Source organism: Stegastes partitus, unplaced genomic scaffold (assembly GCF_000690725.1).
Source record: "Stegastes partitus isolate 25-593 unplaced genomic scaffold, Stegastes_partitus-1.0.2 Scaffold128, whole genome shotgun sequence".
Lineage (NCBI taxonomy): Eukaryota > Metazoa > Chordata > Actinopteri > Pomacentridae > Stegastes > Stegastes partitus.
Genome location: NW_007577859.1, coordinates 74,128 through 86,055, shown reverse-complemented (window position 1 = coordinate 86,055; position 11,928 = coordinate 74,128). Strand labels below are relative to the sequence as shown.

At 40.5% G+C, this 11,928-nt stretch overlaps 2 protein-coding genes across 3 annotated transcripts in view; one reads left to right on the top strand and one right to left on the bottom strand.

Annotated features, from left to right (window-relative positions):
* The window catches only part of pusl1 (pseudouridine synthase like 1), a 19,811-nt gene extending 16,430 nt beyond the window's left edge, over positions 1-3,381 (top strand). Inside the window, exons 6-7 of the mRNA XM_008278597.1 lie at positions 162-324; positions 2,465-3,381. Coding sequence (XP_008276819.1) covers positions 162-324; positions 2,465-2,525 — 224 coding nt within the window. The 3' untranslated portion in view covers positions 2,526-3,381. The remainder of the gene's footprint in view (positions 1-161; positions 325-2,464) is intronic.
* Positions 2,691-9,901, bottom strand: LOC103354974 (ATP-dependent RNA helicase DDX19B). 2 transcript variants are annotated; one of them, XM_008278598.1, is made up of 12 exons: positions 9,701-9,901; positions 9,248-9,287; positions 9,069-9,173; positions 8,800-8,935; positions 8,149-8,241; positions 7,858-7,960; positions 7,499-7,613; positions 7,216-7,393; positions 6,826-7,063; positions 6,297-6,459; positions 5,150-5,341; positions 2,691-4,934 (listed from the first exon to the last, which is right to left on the bottom strand). In XM_008278598.1, the coding sequence occupies exons 1-12, from the start codon at positions 9,755-9,757 to the stop codon at positions 4,873-4,875; spliced, it is 1,482 nt and encodes a 493-aa protein (XP_008276820.1). In that variant the 5' UTR covers positions 9,758-9,901; the 3' UTR covers positions 2,691-4,872. The 2 variants fall into 2 exon arrangements, with proteins under 2 accessions (XP_008276820.1, XP_008276821.1); XM_008278599.1 differs by having other exon boundaries at positions 9,069-9,158.
* Between the last annotated feature and the right edge of the window lie 2,027 nt (positions 9,902-11,928).

Below are 11,928 nucleotides of genomic sequence, written 5' to 3'. Positions count from 1 at the left end.
TTGTGTAGCATTTTGTTGTGAGCAAGTAGCGCCATCTGCTGGTGATGACTGAAACCTGTGGAATCATTCAGCACAAAGTGACCCAAGTCATGCAGTTTCTTGTGATGTGGCTGTTCAGTACACGTAAGAGTAACAGGTGTTGCCCTGGCTGTTTGCTCCAGGTGCGGAGGATGACAGGGGCCTTGGTGGCAGTAGGCCAAAGGCAGCTCTCGCTGCCCCAGCTGAGAGAGATAATGGAGGCTCGAGACTCTCTGATCTACCCACAGGGTCTGGCTGCTCCAGCGTATGGCCTCTTCCTCACCAGGGTGGAGTACAGAGAGACGGGTGAGTCAGTTTGACAAAAAAGGATTCAGCAAACATCACAGTTATACTAAAAAAAAATATATATTGTTAGAATGGTATCGGTGTGCACTGTATAAATGTACTCCCACAGAAACAATAACTCTCATAGCAAGAAAATTGTTTTTTTTGTTTTTTTTTAAATGTTACTTGAGACCTTGCAAACTTGAAGTAATCACTGATCATCCGAAATCATACTCAGTAGGGTGGCTGAACTTAAATACAATGACAATGCATAAAGATCAAGAGTAAAATAAGGTCCAGATCCATTTGCCTCCAGAGATGCAAAAGACACCGTGGACCAACCAGGAAATCTTGTGTTGCAGGATGATTAAGAAAGATATTGAAAACTAATTGGACTTCTGCATTATCTTCTTATGAAACTCTGTAGTTTGTTCAAACCTCAACAAAAGAAACAATCTGGGGGAAAAAAAAAGTACCATATCAGATGTTTCTTAGAACATCAGGGAACAGACAACTTGCACAGACCTCTCGATATACAGCCATCATAAGTTAAACACCACAACTTTAAAACCACCTGCCTAGTATTGTGGAGCTGTAGAGACATTGACTTCATAAGACCCCTGAAGGTGTGTGTGGACGTTAACAGCAGATCCTTTCAGTCCTGGAACATGCGTAGGACCTCAATGGATCAGACTTGTTTTTGTAGCACATCCCACAGATGCTTGATTAGATTGTGATCTGCAAGATTTTAAGGCCAATTCAACACCGTGAACTCTTGGTTATGTTCCTCAATCCATTTCTGAACAACCATCAGGGAAAGCTGTTGCTATGACCAGATATATGTGGTCTGCAACAATGTTTAGGTATGTTTAAAAGTGACATTCACGTTAATGCCAGGAGCCAAGGTTTCCTAGCAGAACATTGACCAGAACTTCCCACTGCCTCAGCCAGCTTGCCTCCTTCCTGTAGCACGTCCTGCTGCTCTCTCTTCTCCAAGTAAACAACTCAGATGCACCAAGCTGTCTACATAGTGTGAAAGAAGATAAAATTCACCAGGTCACCTTCTCCCAGTTAGGTTCAGTTCTGAAGCTTACATGCCCACTGCTCCTTTGGCTGTGGAAAGGGGTCAGCATGGGCACACATCTGCCGTTTTGGAGATGTTCTGACTCAGTCATCTGGCGGTCACAGTTTGGTTCTGATTAAAGCCGCTTGGATCCTGACACTGCCCAATTTTTCCTGCTTCCAACACATCAACTCCAATAACTGACTGTTCACTTGCTGCCTATTATATCCCACCCTTTAACAGCTGTCACCATAATGAAAGGAGATGATTAGTGTTTTCACTCTACCTGTCAGTGTTCTTGATGTAGTGGCTGATCGGTGTATGTTGCAAATTGTTGGCTGCTTTTCACAATTGTATCGCATAAATAGCAATATTGTGAAGCATAAAATGTAGCATAGTTCGACTGTGAGTTGTGATACGAGGTGTGTCAGAAAAGTTTCAGGACTGGTGTCACAAAAGATCTGTTTCAAATCCTAACTACAAGTTTTCCCCTTCGAAGTTATCCTCCTGGAGTCTAACACACTATCCCAGCCTTCTCTGCCACACCGCCATGCACTCATAGAAGGATTCTTCCAGGATCCTCTGCAGCTCCGTCGTCACAGCCATCTTGATGTCGTCCACGCCTTCAAAACAGGTCCCCTTGATGACCCTTTGAGCTTGGGGAATGGGCAAAAACCCCACGGAGCAAGGTGGGGTGAGATTGCTCCAGCACAGCGATGTTCATCTCAGCCAGGAACTGTCGGATGCTCAGGGCATTGTGAGCAGGTGCGTTGTCATGGTGAAGCAACCACGACTCGTCCTGCCACAACTCTAGTCTCTTCTCGCACACTGAACGAAGCAAACGCCACAAGATCTCTTTGTAGACGTGCTGGTTGGTCGTCTGAAGGAGAAAACTCGTAGGTTCGGTTTTAAATATATCTTTTGTGTCACCAGTCCCGGAACTTTTCTGACACACCTCGTAGACATCAGACATATCGTAGTTTCTGAGGTTGCAGTTGTTGTCTTAGTTACTCATTTTGTTAGGAATTTACACACTAAGCATTACTTTTCCTTTATTGGAACATGTCTTGAGTTACCTCTTTGTTTCTGCCTCCTCAGACCTGCAGATACCATCTACTGGGAACTCAACAGACTGATGCTACTTGAATATGTTTGTTAGTTTTGATATATTTTTGAACTATTGTATGAAATTATCTTAATAAAGTCTTTTTTCTTTATAAGAATTTTTTTCTTCTTCTCACAAATAACAAAACAGCTTTACTGTGAGTCTGTGGTCGATATTACAATTCCCACACTTAAATAAGCATTAGGCTCCATACAGACGAACATCTCCATGTTCCTTTAATTCAACATTTTAAGAATACATAACTGTGTCATGAACGCAGCTCAGCTACAGAAGAACCACACACCTTGAACCTAACATTGTCTACACATGATCTTCAGGTTACACCAACTTGCTTTAAGCCTGGTTAGGCAATGTATACATTTGTGAACTGGGTTTTGTAGGTTCTCCGTGTTTTCAAACAAGGTATACAACATGTGGGGAAGAGTGTTAAGTTCTATCGCCAAAACTGCTTTGTGTCCACGGCTCTCATACGGTGGCATTACAATATGGATCAACAAAGTGCACACACACTCTCACTGATAATGTATACATCCGAATGTCCAAAAAAAACTGCATACACTGCTTCTTAACCCAAAAGTCTTCACAGACCATTCATGTGGATTTTCAGCACAGTCACTTGCTTCTAATTTGGCTGCATCTGTTCACTGAGTTAAATTATTTTCAGCAAGTTGTCCATAAATAGTCCATTAAAACCGGACAACCACCGGCAGTCTTCTCTGTGCCGCTGGGAGCCAGATGAGGTTTGTAGAAGGTTCAGACCGACCAATCCCTGGTCTTAATGTTCCAGCGCATTGGTCAAATACACCAGACATCACACATTTTCTTGAGTTTGTACAGTCACCCAACTGATGCGAGGTTAGCTGATTTAGGCTCACCGTGTTCGAAGTGCTGCGTCTGTCGAAATTGAACCTCATGAGGAATGTTTTTTTGCACTTCTTAGAAGTGACAGACTCAATAATTCAGTTACACTATTTCTTAAACATAAAATTTTAAATATGTACACAAGTACATGTTTTCTATCCACGCGACCATGTTGGAGCAACACAGTGAATCTGATTAGCATAGGTCCTCTGGTCCTCAAGTCAATTCAGCATTTGGTTTCAAGAAGATAATTCACACATCCTAAAGACGCCCATAATTCAATATATAATCAAAATTTCAAGTGTTAGTCAGAATATTAAGCCCAATGTCTTAGAATATTAATAACAAAATCATATGTATATATAATGCACTTGAGGAAGGCGTTTTTTTTTTTAAACTCACAATCCTTAATAACAGCACAGTCTGGGTGAAGAATGTAGCTGAGCTATAGTCAAACTGGAGACCCTGATTGAAAAGATTGTGTGGGGAAAATGAGACACAAAGGAAACAGATCACATCAGACCTTAATGGTTTTACATTTGGAACCAAAATGAGATTTTATGAGACAGATGGGGAGGAGAAGGAAGAAGACTAATGATTTATGCTCAGCAGCAGTGCCAAGTCTGACCTGATAATGTCCATTTTGGTGTTTTAAAATGATATAAATAGCATGCGTGTGAGATGTGTGGTTGGCTCATAATCGGTTACTGGCTAAACACAGAAACATCTAAATGTCCATGACTTGGAGTTAGTAGTGTGTTATCACTCTAGGCAGCCTGTTTTGGCATTTGACTACACACCCTGATGCTAAAGTTGAGGTTATTTCAGGATTAATTTGTGTCACGTGAATACAGGTTGATAGTATTTGATAATAGCTATCACAGGTTGATAAGTTTGCATAGACCCTTGAAACCCCAACCATCACCATCAAAATTACATATCTTTAAATGATTAAACTACCACTCAGAGCAGCATACCCAATTTCACCCTTTGTACCGATTTTGGTAGTTATAACAAAGCACAATAAAAAGCTGTAATAGTTCACATGATACGGTTACATTCAGTTATACTTTACTTTTAATATTAAAAACTTTGTGGCACATAGAATGCTTTTTTTTTTCTATTAGGGTTTTTTTTGTGAATCTCTTCATAGAATTGTATCATGCCACCACTACAGCAAACACTGAGAAGTGTTTTTTAAAATCTATGTGTATTTAATAAAAAGGGTAACTATGCCTGCTTTTACAGCATCACAATACACAGCAATAAACTCATAGACTTTATTCAGAGAAGTACAAAGAGTGAAATGGGGTATGTTCCAGAGACTTACAAAATACTTGTCTGAGAGGAGACATATCCACATGTAAACATATGCTGTGTTTGTGGTTTTGCTCATTTCTCCAACAGCTAAAAATAAAAAATAAAAGCATAAAACACTGTAGGAGCGTACAGTCCTCAGAGAACGAAGAGGGGGATGGGTAGTTGGGCTGGCGTCCTTCATGCGATCACGCCGGTTTCTTTAGCTGGCAATTTTCTCAATTTCATCCAGATCATCTGTGTCTAGTTTTTCAATTTTTTTATCTGTAGAGGGAGAGATCATAAATTTAGAGGGTTTCAATTATGGAGATGACATTTGGTTAATTACTGCAAGCCACCATCTCCCTAAAGTTTTCAACCATACTTACACTTGACCAAAAATAGATGTAAAAAAAAAAGAAAAAGAAAAAAGCAGCCTTTTAACTTGATCATATGAGAATATGAGAAAGAGGTGTGTGTGATTCTGCTGTCAGACTTACTGAAATGCTCCTGGATCCTGTTGAGGATGTTCATGCTCATCTTGCTGTCCACCATGTTGATGGCCAGTCCCCTTTTTCCAAATCGACCTGTGCGTCCAATCCTGTGCAGGTATGTCTCGTTATCTGGGTTTCCATCCTTGTCAACTGGCAAGTCAAAGTTGATAACCACAGAAACCTGCTCCACATCAATGCCTGAATGGAAAACAAGCAGAGAGAAAGAATAAATCATACAAGAAAACAACGCACGTCAGCAGGACAGTGACATTTACATTTTACTGTAGGACACGCACCTAGTCCACATTTTATTGCAGTGTCAAAAACACTGAATTTGAATGACAGGGTATTATTTAAGTTTCTGTATCCAAACTTGCACTGTTGTGACAAATCTCAAGGTTTATATGTATGACAATAGCGTATCTTTCCATTTATTTTCCAATTAATTTGATCTCTTTTGAAGATGCACTACAAACAGGGCGGTCTGCAATAATTAACAGACTTGTTTTAGTTCTGCATTCCTGTACTTAGAAGTTATAATAATGTACATCCAAACCCAGTGAACCAGGCAGAAAATAACTTTTTTGATGCATCAGGCAAAACGAGCTACAATATAGATGTGAAAATCTTCCCTCAAACACAGTGATACCTCTCTTGAAATATTTTTTGACTGCATTGTTCAAAGGACTGATTGTAAGGTCCAATATTCAGCATCTTTTTGATTATCAACATCATTTTTTGTTGGTTAGTAATATTGTAATATTTAACACCAAGATTGTATTTCTGTTGCAAATGCACACTGGTTCCAAATATCACTTATTGGAACATTTATCCTGGATTAATACTTAATAATTGGTATCACTATCATTGCCAACAAAAACATTGTCAGTTGACTCATACACTGTACTTTTGTGTTTTTTTATGCACAGAAAAATGAATGCCTAAGATCCATTTTTCCCTGCTTTCTTTCTCTTTCTGACTCTGACTTTACTTCAAAGTATATTTCAAAGTCTGAACATACAAATGCTGCACCAGATTTGTAAAGATATCATTTTCAAGTGCAAAGGTGTGAATAAATATGGAGATAATGCTCTTCTGAATGCGACTGCAAGTGATTCATCTTGTGAGCACTCATGAATAACTCAGTCATTACCTCGAGCGCAGACATTTGTAGTGACCAGGACCTTCTCCTTTCCACCTCTGAAGCGTTCAATGACGGCAGCCCTCTGCTCCACCTGCATTTCCCCACTCAGCAGTGCTACCTGGTGGCCCTCTCTGGACAGCTCTCCTGCAAGCCAGCCTGCGGTCTTCCTTGTCTGGATTACACAGAAGAAAAAGTGTGCTGTAGCTACTTCACCAGAAAGCTCTGTGCTTACGTAACAATTGATCAAGTGTGAAAAACAAAAAAATTGGCAACAGCAGTCAATTTACTGGAAGAGTCGGAGTATAATTACACCTTGACAAACGCGTTTAGGTGATGTAAGGCGGAAGCTCTTCCAGTAACTTACCTACTGTTGCCAAATGTTTTTTTCCTTTATGGATTACAGAAAAAAGCAGAGCAACCAATGCTGTAGAACAGCAAATTCTGATGACGTGAATGGAAACAAATTAAAAGGAATCTGAGTCAATATGAGAGGCACTGTTTTTTTATTACAGATCTTGCGTGAATTGAATGAACTCACATGGCAGAAGATCATGGCCTGAGCGATGGTGATGGCTCCATAGATGTTACAGAGAGCTTGGAACTTCTCCTCCTTGCAGTTGCACAACACGTAGTACTGTTTGATGGTATCCAGTGTCTCTTCTTCTCTCTTCAACTTGATGATGTTGGGATCTGGCACAATGCGCTGAGCAAAGTTCCACACCGACTCTTCAAATGTGGCTGAGAACAGCAACATCTGGCAGTTTTTAGGAAGCATCCTGTGTGGTAAAGAAGTGAGAAGTGAAAGGTCAGTAACTTTAAAAATGTATTAATTTATTTGAGGTACAAGTGGTCAAATTATGCAGCTGCACACCAGTTGAGTCTTTTGCATGAATCTATTTGTTTTTTTTCCCAATTAGTTTTGACTAACCTCTGGATACGGATACTCTGGTCCTGGTGACCCTGTGTGGCGATCATGACGTCGGCTTCATCCAGCACAAAAACTTTAACCTTTTTGGGGTCAATAAACTTGAATTTACCACACCAGTCCAGCATGGTACCAGGTGTCCCAATTACTATCTGTTCCTGCAGTTTCATGCCTCGCTGCACTGGAACACACACAAGGGACAAAATAAACACAAAAGGTTATCAATAGGAACAACTCAATCTAAGACAGTACAGATGTAGCACAGCAAAAAACAGAAAAGCCTTACATTTATTTCCTCTAATGGCATAGACAAGCTGGACCTCGGGATAATGTTTTCCCATCTGCTCAATCACCTTTCCAGTCTGAAGTGCCAATTCATATGTGGGTGACACACACAGGCACTGATGGAGACAGGAAAATAAAGAAAACAGGATTTAGGTAAAGATGAACGCTCCTGTCATTCAGTTTAAGTTGTGAGTGTCAAAGAGTTTTTTGTGAGAGGCAGCATAAGAGTGAGACACAAAAGGACCCATGAAGAGGATGCAGGAGGAGTGTTTAGGATATTGTGTAAAGCAGTTCACATGTATCAGTTCAGGAACTTCCAATTTAAAATACAGAATTTTGAAAGGGAAAGTGAATACCAACCTGGGGATATTTGTTGTTGGGGTCTACGTGGCTGAGCATGGCCAGGACAAAGGCAGCTGTTTTTCCTGTTCCTGACTGCGACTGAGCAATCAGATTCTGTGGACTAGAAGTAACCAGAGATTAGCTTGCAGGTACATGCTATAAAGAGGTCCTTGTTGTGAGCACCATAAATGACAAGTGGAAGGTGTTATTCGATTTATTTTAAAGTTATTTAGTAAGTCCTTGCTGTGAGGGATTTCAGTACTTCTTCAGAAACACAACACTTTGCTAGAGTGTGTAAAATACACTCACGGTTCAGCCAGCATCATCGGTAAGGCAGTTTCCTGGATTTTGGATGGCCGATTGAAACCCAGGCCGTATACTCCCTGAAGCAGCTGTGGTTTCCTAAATAAAGGAGAAAACAGGTAAATGTCAGGTGTTGGGTAAAGTGTTTTACAGATTTTCTGAAAGCACCTAATTACTTTTTTGTTTTTTGGGAAGTCACAAACTTTATAAATGACCTATTACACAGAATGACAGAAGGCATAATCCTGCAGTAGGCGTGTATGTAGGTCTTGGTGGGAATGCTTTCTAACTACATGCATGAGAAAAAAAATAAAATACTATAAATATAATAAAGAGGGAGTCTTGATATCTAGCTATTGAGCATGAGCCAGATTTGCTGAGCTCACCACGCCCTTACGACCTTTACGTTGCACAAGAAAGAATGTGCACAGTAAAATATAAAACAGTGTGCTGATCACGTTTTGTTTCCCATTAACAGAGCCAAAGGAATGGACAGCGAGCAGACATTGAGGTGACACACATTTTATATCAAAGAAAAAATCCGATTGGGACTGCATACCCCATTTTTGGTACTATGTGTGATATACATGATTCCCACTTCATTATAGAGTAGCAAGAGAGATTAAAAAAATAAATGAATAAAAAAGATTCACTCACAGTCGCAATTCTTCAAATGACTTGACAGAGTAGAGTGGAGAGTTGGGATCCTTCTGAAGAACCTCCACTTGATTTGTTGTATTGACAAGATTATTCCGGATCAGCTTGTTTAACAGTGACTGTGCCGCTTTGTCCTCTGAAACAACAAATTATGTGGCAAAACCTCTTACAACACAAGAAACCATTCCCATATATCCATCTGATAAAGCATGTCTAAATATTACAGTCTGATGAATATCATTTTAAAATGTAAACAATAATCCACTCACCTTTGTCATCGTCATCTGTAGACTTGCCGCCTTCTTCAGCTTCTGTCTTTGCTGCTCCACTGCTGGAGTCCGTTGCGTTTGCAGTCGTGCCTGCAGCAAATGACACTAATATTTACATTTTTGCGATTACTGGTTTCTGAATATTATGTGTTAACCTAACTTCAGCTGTGTGCACTCACCATTTTCCTCTGGTTTGTCTTTTATTTGAAGACTGCCAATCTGTTGGAGAAAACAAAAGAAAATCGAGTGTTATTTTTCTGAGGGAAACAAAGTAGGGCTCAGTCGGGGCTACTTCTTGGTCAGTAGAGCTACTTTGGAGCCGCTTGCATCATCTACCTGCTAGCCAGCTACCTGCTAAAGCTAGTGGACCAGTGAGCACGCAGCATTCCAGCTAACCCAACTTAGCTCTGACGCCAAGCCGGTAGTTTCGTTTCACAAGAAAACGAAACTTAACGCAGACTGGCGACCTAATGAGAAGCTTAATTGACTGACAGTGCCCCCTGTGAACACTTCCAACGGTCCAAATTAAAAGTGGACACATAATTTTCATTAACATTGTGGCACAGCAGGCCAAAGCATCCTCCAAACAGGCTAACAACAGGTTAGCTCGTGTTGCGTAAGTTAACGTTTACCGATTCCGCCGCGGCTTCTTGCTCGTCCACCGCCTGCGCCCAGGAGTCCGTAGCCATTGTGGGACAGTTTCTTCTGTGATTATTATACTCGAGATAAGTCAACTAAGCAATATAGCGCGGACTTAAGTGTCAATAATGTGAAAGTAACTATTTTCCACAATGGCGTGCCGAACCCGATTCTGCACAACTGTGCAACCGCTTACGTCGTCCGGGAGAATACAGGTGCCAGAAAATAATAGTTCCTAGCTTATGAAAGTTCCTACCCAGAGAGCAGAATGCCACAGTCATACATATTATGTATCTATGGCCACAATGACCTCCTTTCCGCCGAGCTGGTTCCAGTGCTAGTTCGGAGCCAGAGCCTGACTTAGCACCAGTTCTTTGTGTTTCCACCATAAGCACCGGTTCCAGGTTCTCAAATTGAATTGAATCGAGGACCATGGGAGAGTTGTGAGTTGTATAGCTGTTTTGGTAGGCGTTGGTCCAGCATTCTGTAAGTGTAACTGACCCATCAGAGCCGATGATAAAGAATGATTGATTGTAGACTGTGAGAATACGCTCTCTCAGGTACAGCAGTGTTTGTTATCCTATCTTGCCACTTGATGTGCAGAATTTTTCTCAAACACTACTGGTGGTATGTTTCCAGTTGCTTGATCTGCTTCTGATGGGTGACCCATGTCTCACAGCCATGGAGAAGAGTGGGTATGATGATAGCATTGTAGACTTGAATTGGATATCATTATTGCAGAAAATACTCTTGAAGAGTTTGTTGTAGGCTGTGTCAGCTGCACTTATGCAACTTTGAATATCCATATCCATAGAGGCATTGCTGGAGACAGTACTTCCCAGGTATTTAAAGTTCTTCACACTGAGTTCTTCACCATCAGTTTGGATTGATGGAGGAGAATCTGCAGGAGATGGATAGCGTTATTCATGCTGAGACATGGGCTCAGTTTTATTGATGTTAAGGGTAAAGCCTGGTCTACTGTACGCTGTGGCAAAAACATTCACAGTTCTCATTTGTATTTCGTCCTCAAAACATGAGCAAACAGCAGTGTCGTCAGCGTACTGGAGCTCAACAGTGGTTGTAAAAGAAACTTTCGTCTTAGCCTGAAGTCTCCGTATGTTGACAATCTTGCTAACGAATTGGTACAGAATGCCAACTCCATCTTTGACAAAAGTTCTGGCAAGTTGCAGAACAGCCTCCATAAACAACGAGAACAGGGTGGATGCGATCACACACCCTTGTTTGACATCGTTACCGACTGAGAAAGGCTCATTGGGTTTACCATCATGCAGAACAGCAGCAGTCATATTGTCATGCAATAGATGGATCATTTTTCAGAAATTTCTCTGGATATCCATACTTTGCAAGAATTTGCCACAGATTTGTCAGTATTTATTAAGTGTGCCAATGCATAAGCACTGACTCACACTTATTGTTATTCCTAACTCATCCCACAGCTTTGACAAATCCCATATAAATTAGATATCAAAATGTGCTTCTCAATTGGGTAAAGTGTACTAAGAGTTTTGTTTGCAATTTTTACAAAATTCTCAAAAAACTGCCCAAACCCAGCCATCTCTGGAACCCTGTAGCTCCAGCATACTTTACAACTTAAGCAGGTCACAAGGCTTTGAATGTTATTTGTCTGAATCTGTGTTTTGATATCTTTTACAGTTTTTACACAGTCGCAGTTTAAGTTTTGTGAGTTTTTTGAAAATCCTGATTTTTTCTTAAGCAGAGTGGGTGCCATCATGTGTGAGATATCCATTCACTCACATACTGTCTGGACAAAGAACAAAATGTGGCATATGTGTCATTTTGTGGACAATGTTTGTCTGACTCAGAAGACAAAGTGCTATAATGTTTGTAGTCCAGAGTGAGACCACAAGCAGGTTAGTTAATCCTCACAGACACTGGACCTGACATCCCTTTGAGTTGTTGTGGCCATTTAGGCACACGGCATAATGAAGCACTGACACTGGGGGAGATGAAACTGAAAGAATGCAATTATAGCCAATTAAATGAAATTTTGAAATCTAATTACAGTTACAGTTACAAGTTGTGAACTTGTACAATCACAGATATTCAGGATGGCATTTTAACCTGACCTTTTAAATATTCTGCATCAATTTGACCTGACAGGCTTTTGAAAAACCACATTTTCATTAATTTTACTGAAATTGACTGGAATTGGAAAATAAAACTATGATTAATATTATTA

Bases quoted from the DNA above. Each gene is read 5' to 3' on its own strand.
- LOC103354974 (XM_008278598.1), bottom strand. From the start codon at position 9,757: ATGGCTACGGACTCCTGGGCGCAGGCGGTGGACGAGCAAGAAGCCGCG. The intron at 7,394-7,498 runs GTAAGGCTTTTC...TGTGTGTTCCAG, and splicing joins TGCCATTAGAGGAAATAAAT to TGCAGCGAGGCATGAAACTG. The intron at 5,342-6,296 runs GTAATGACTGAG...TTTTCCATTCAG, and splicing joins TACAAATGTCTGCGCTCGAG to GCATTGATGTGGAGCAGGTT.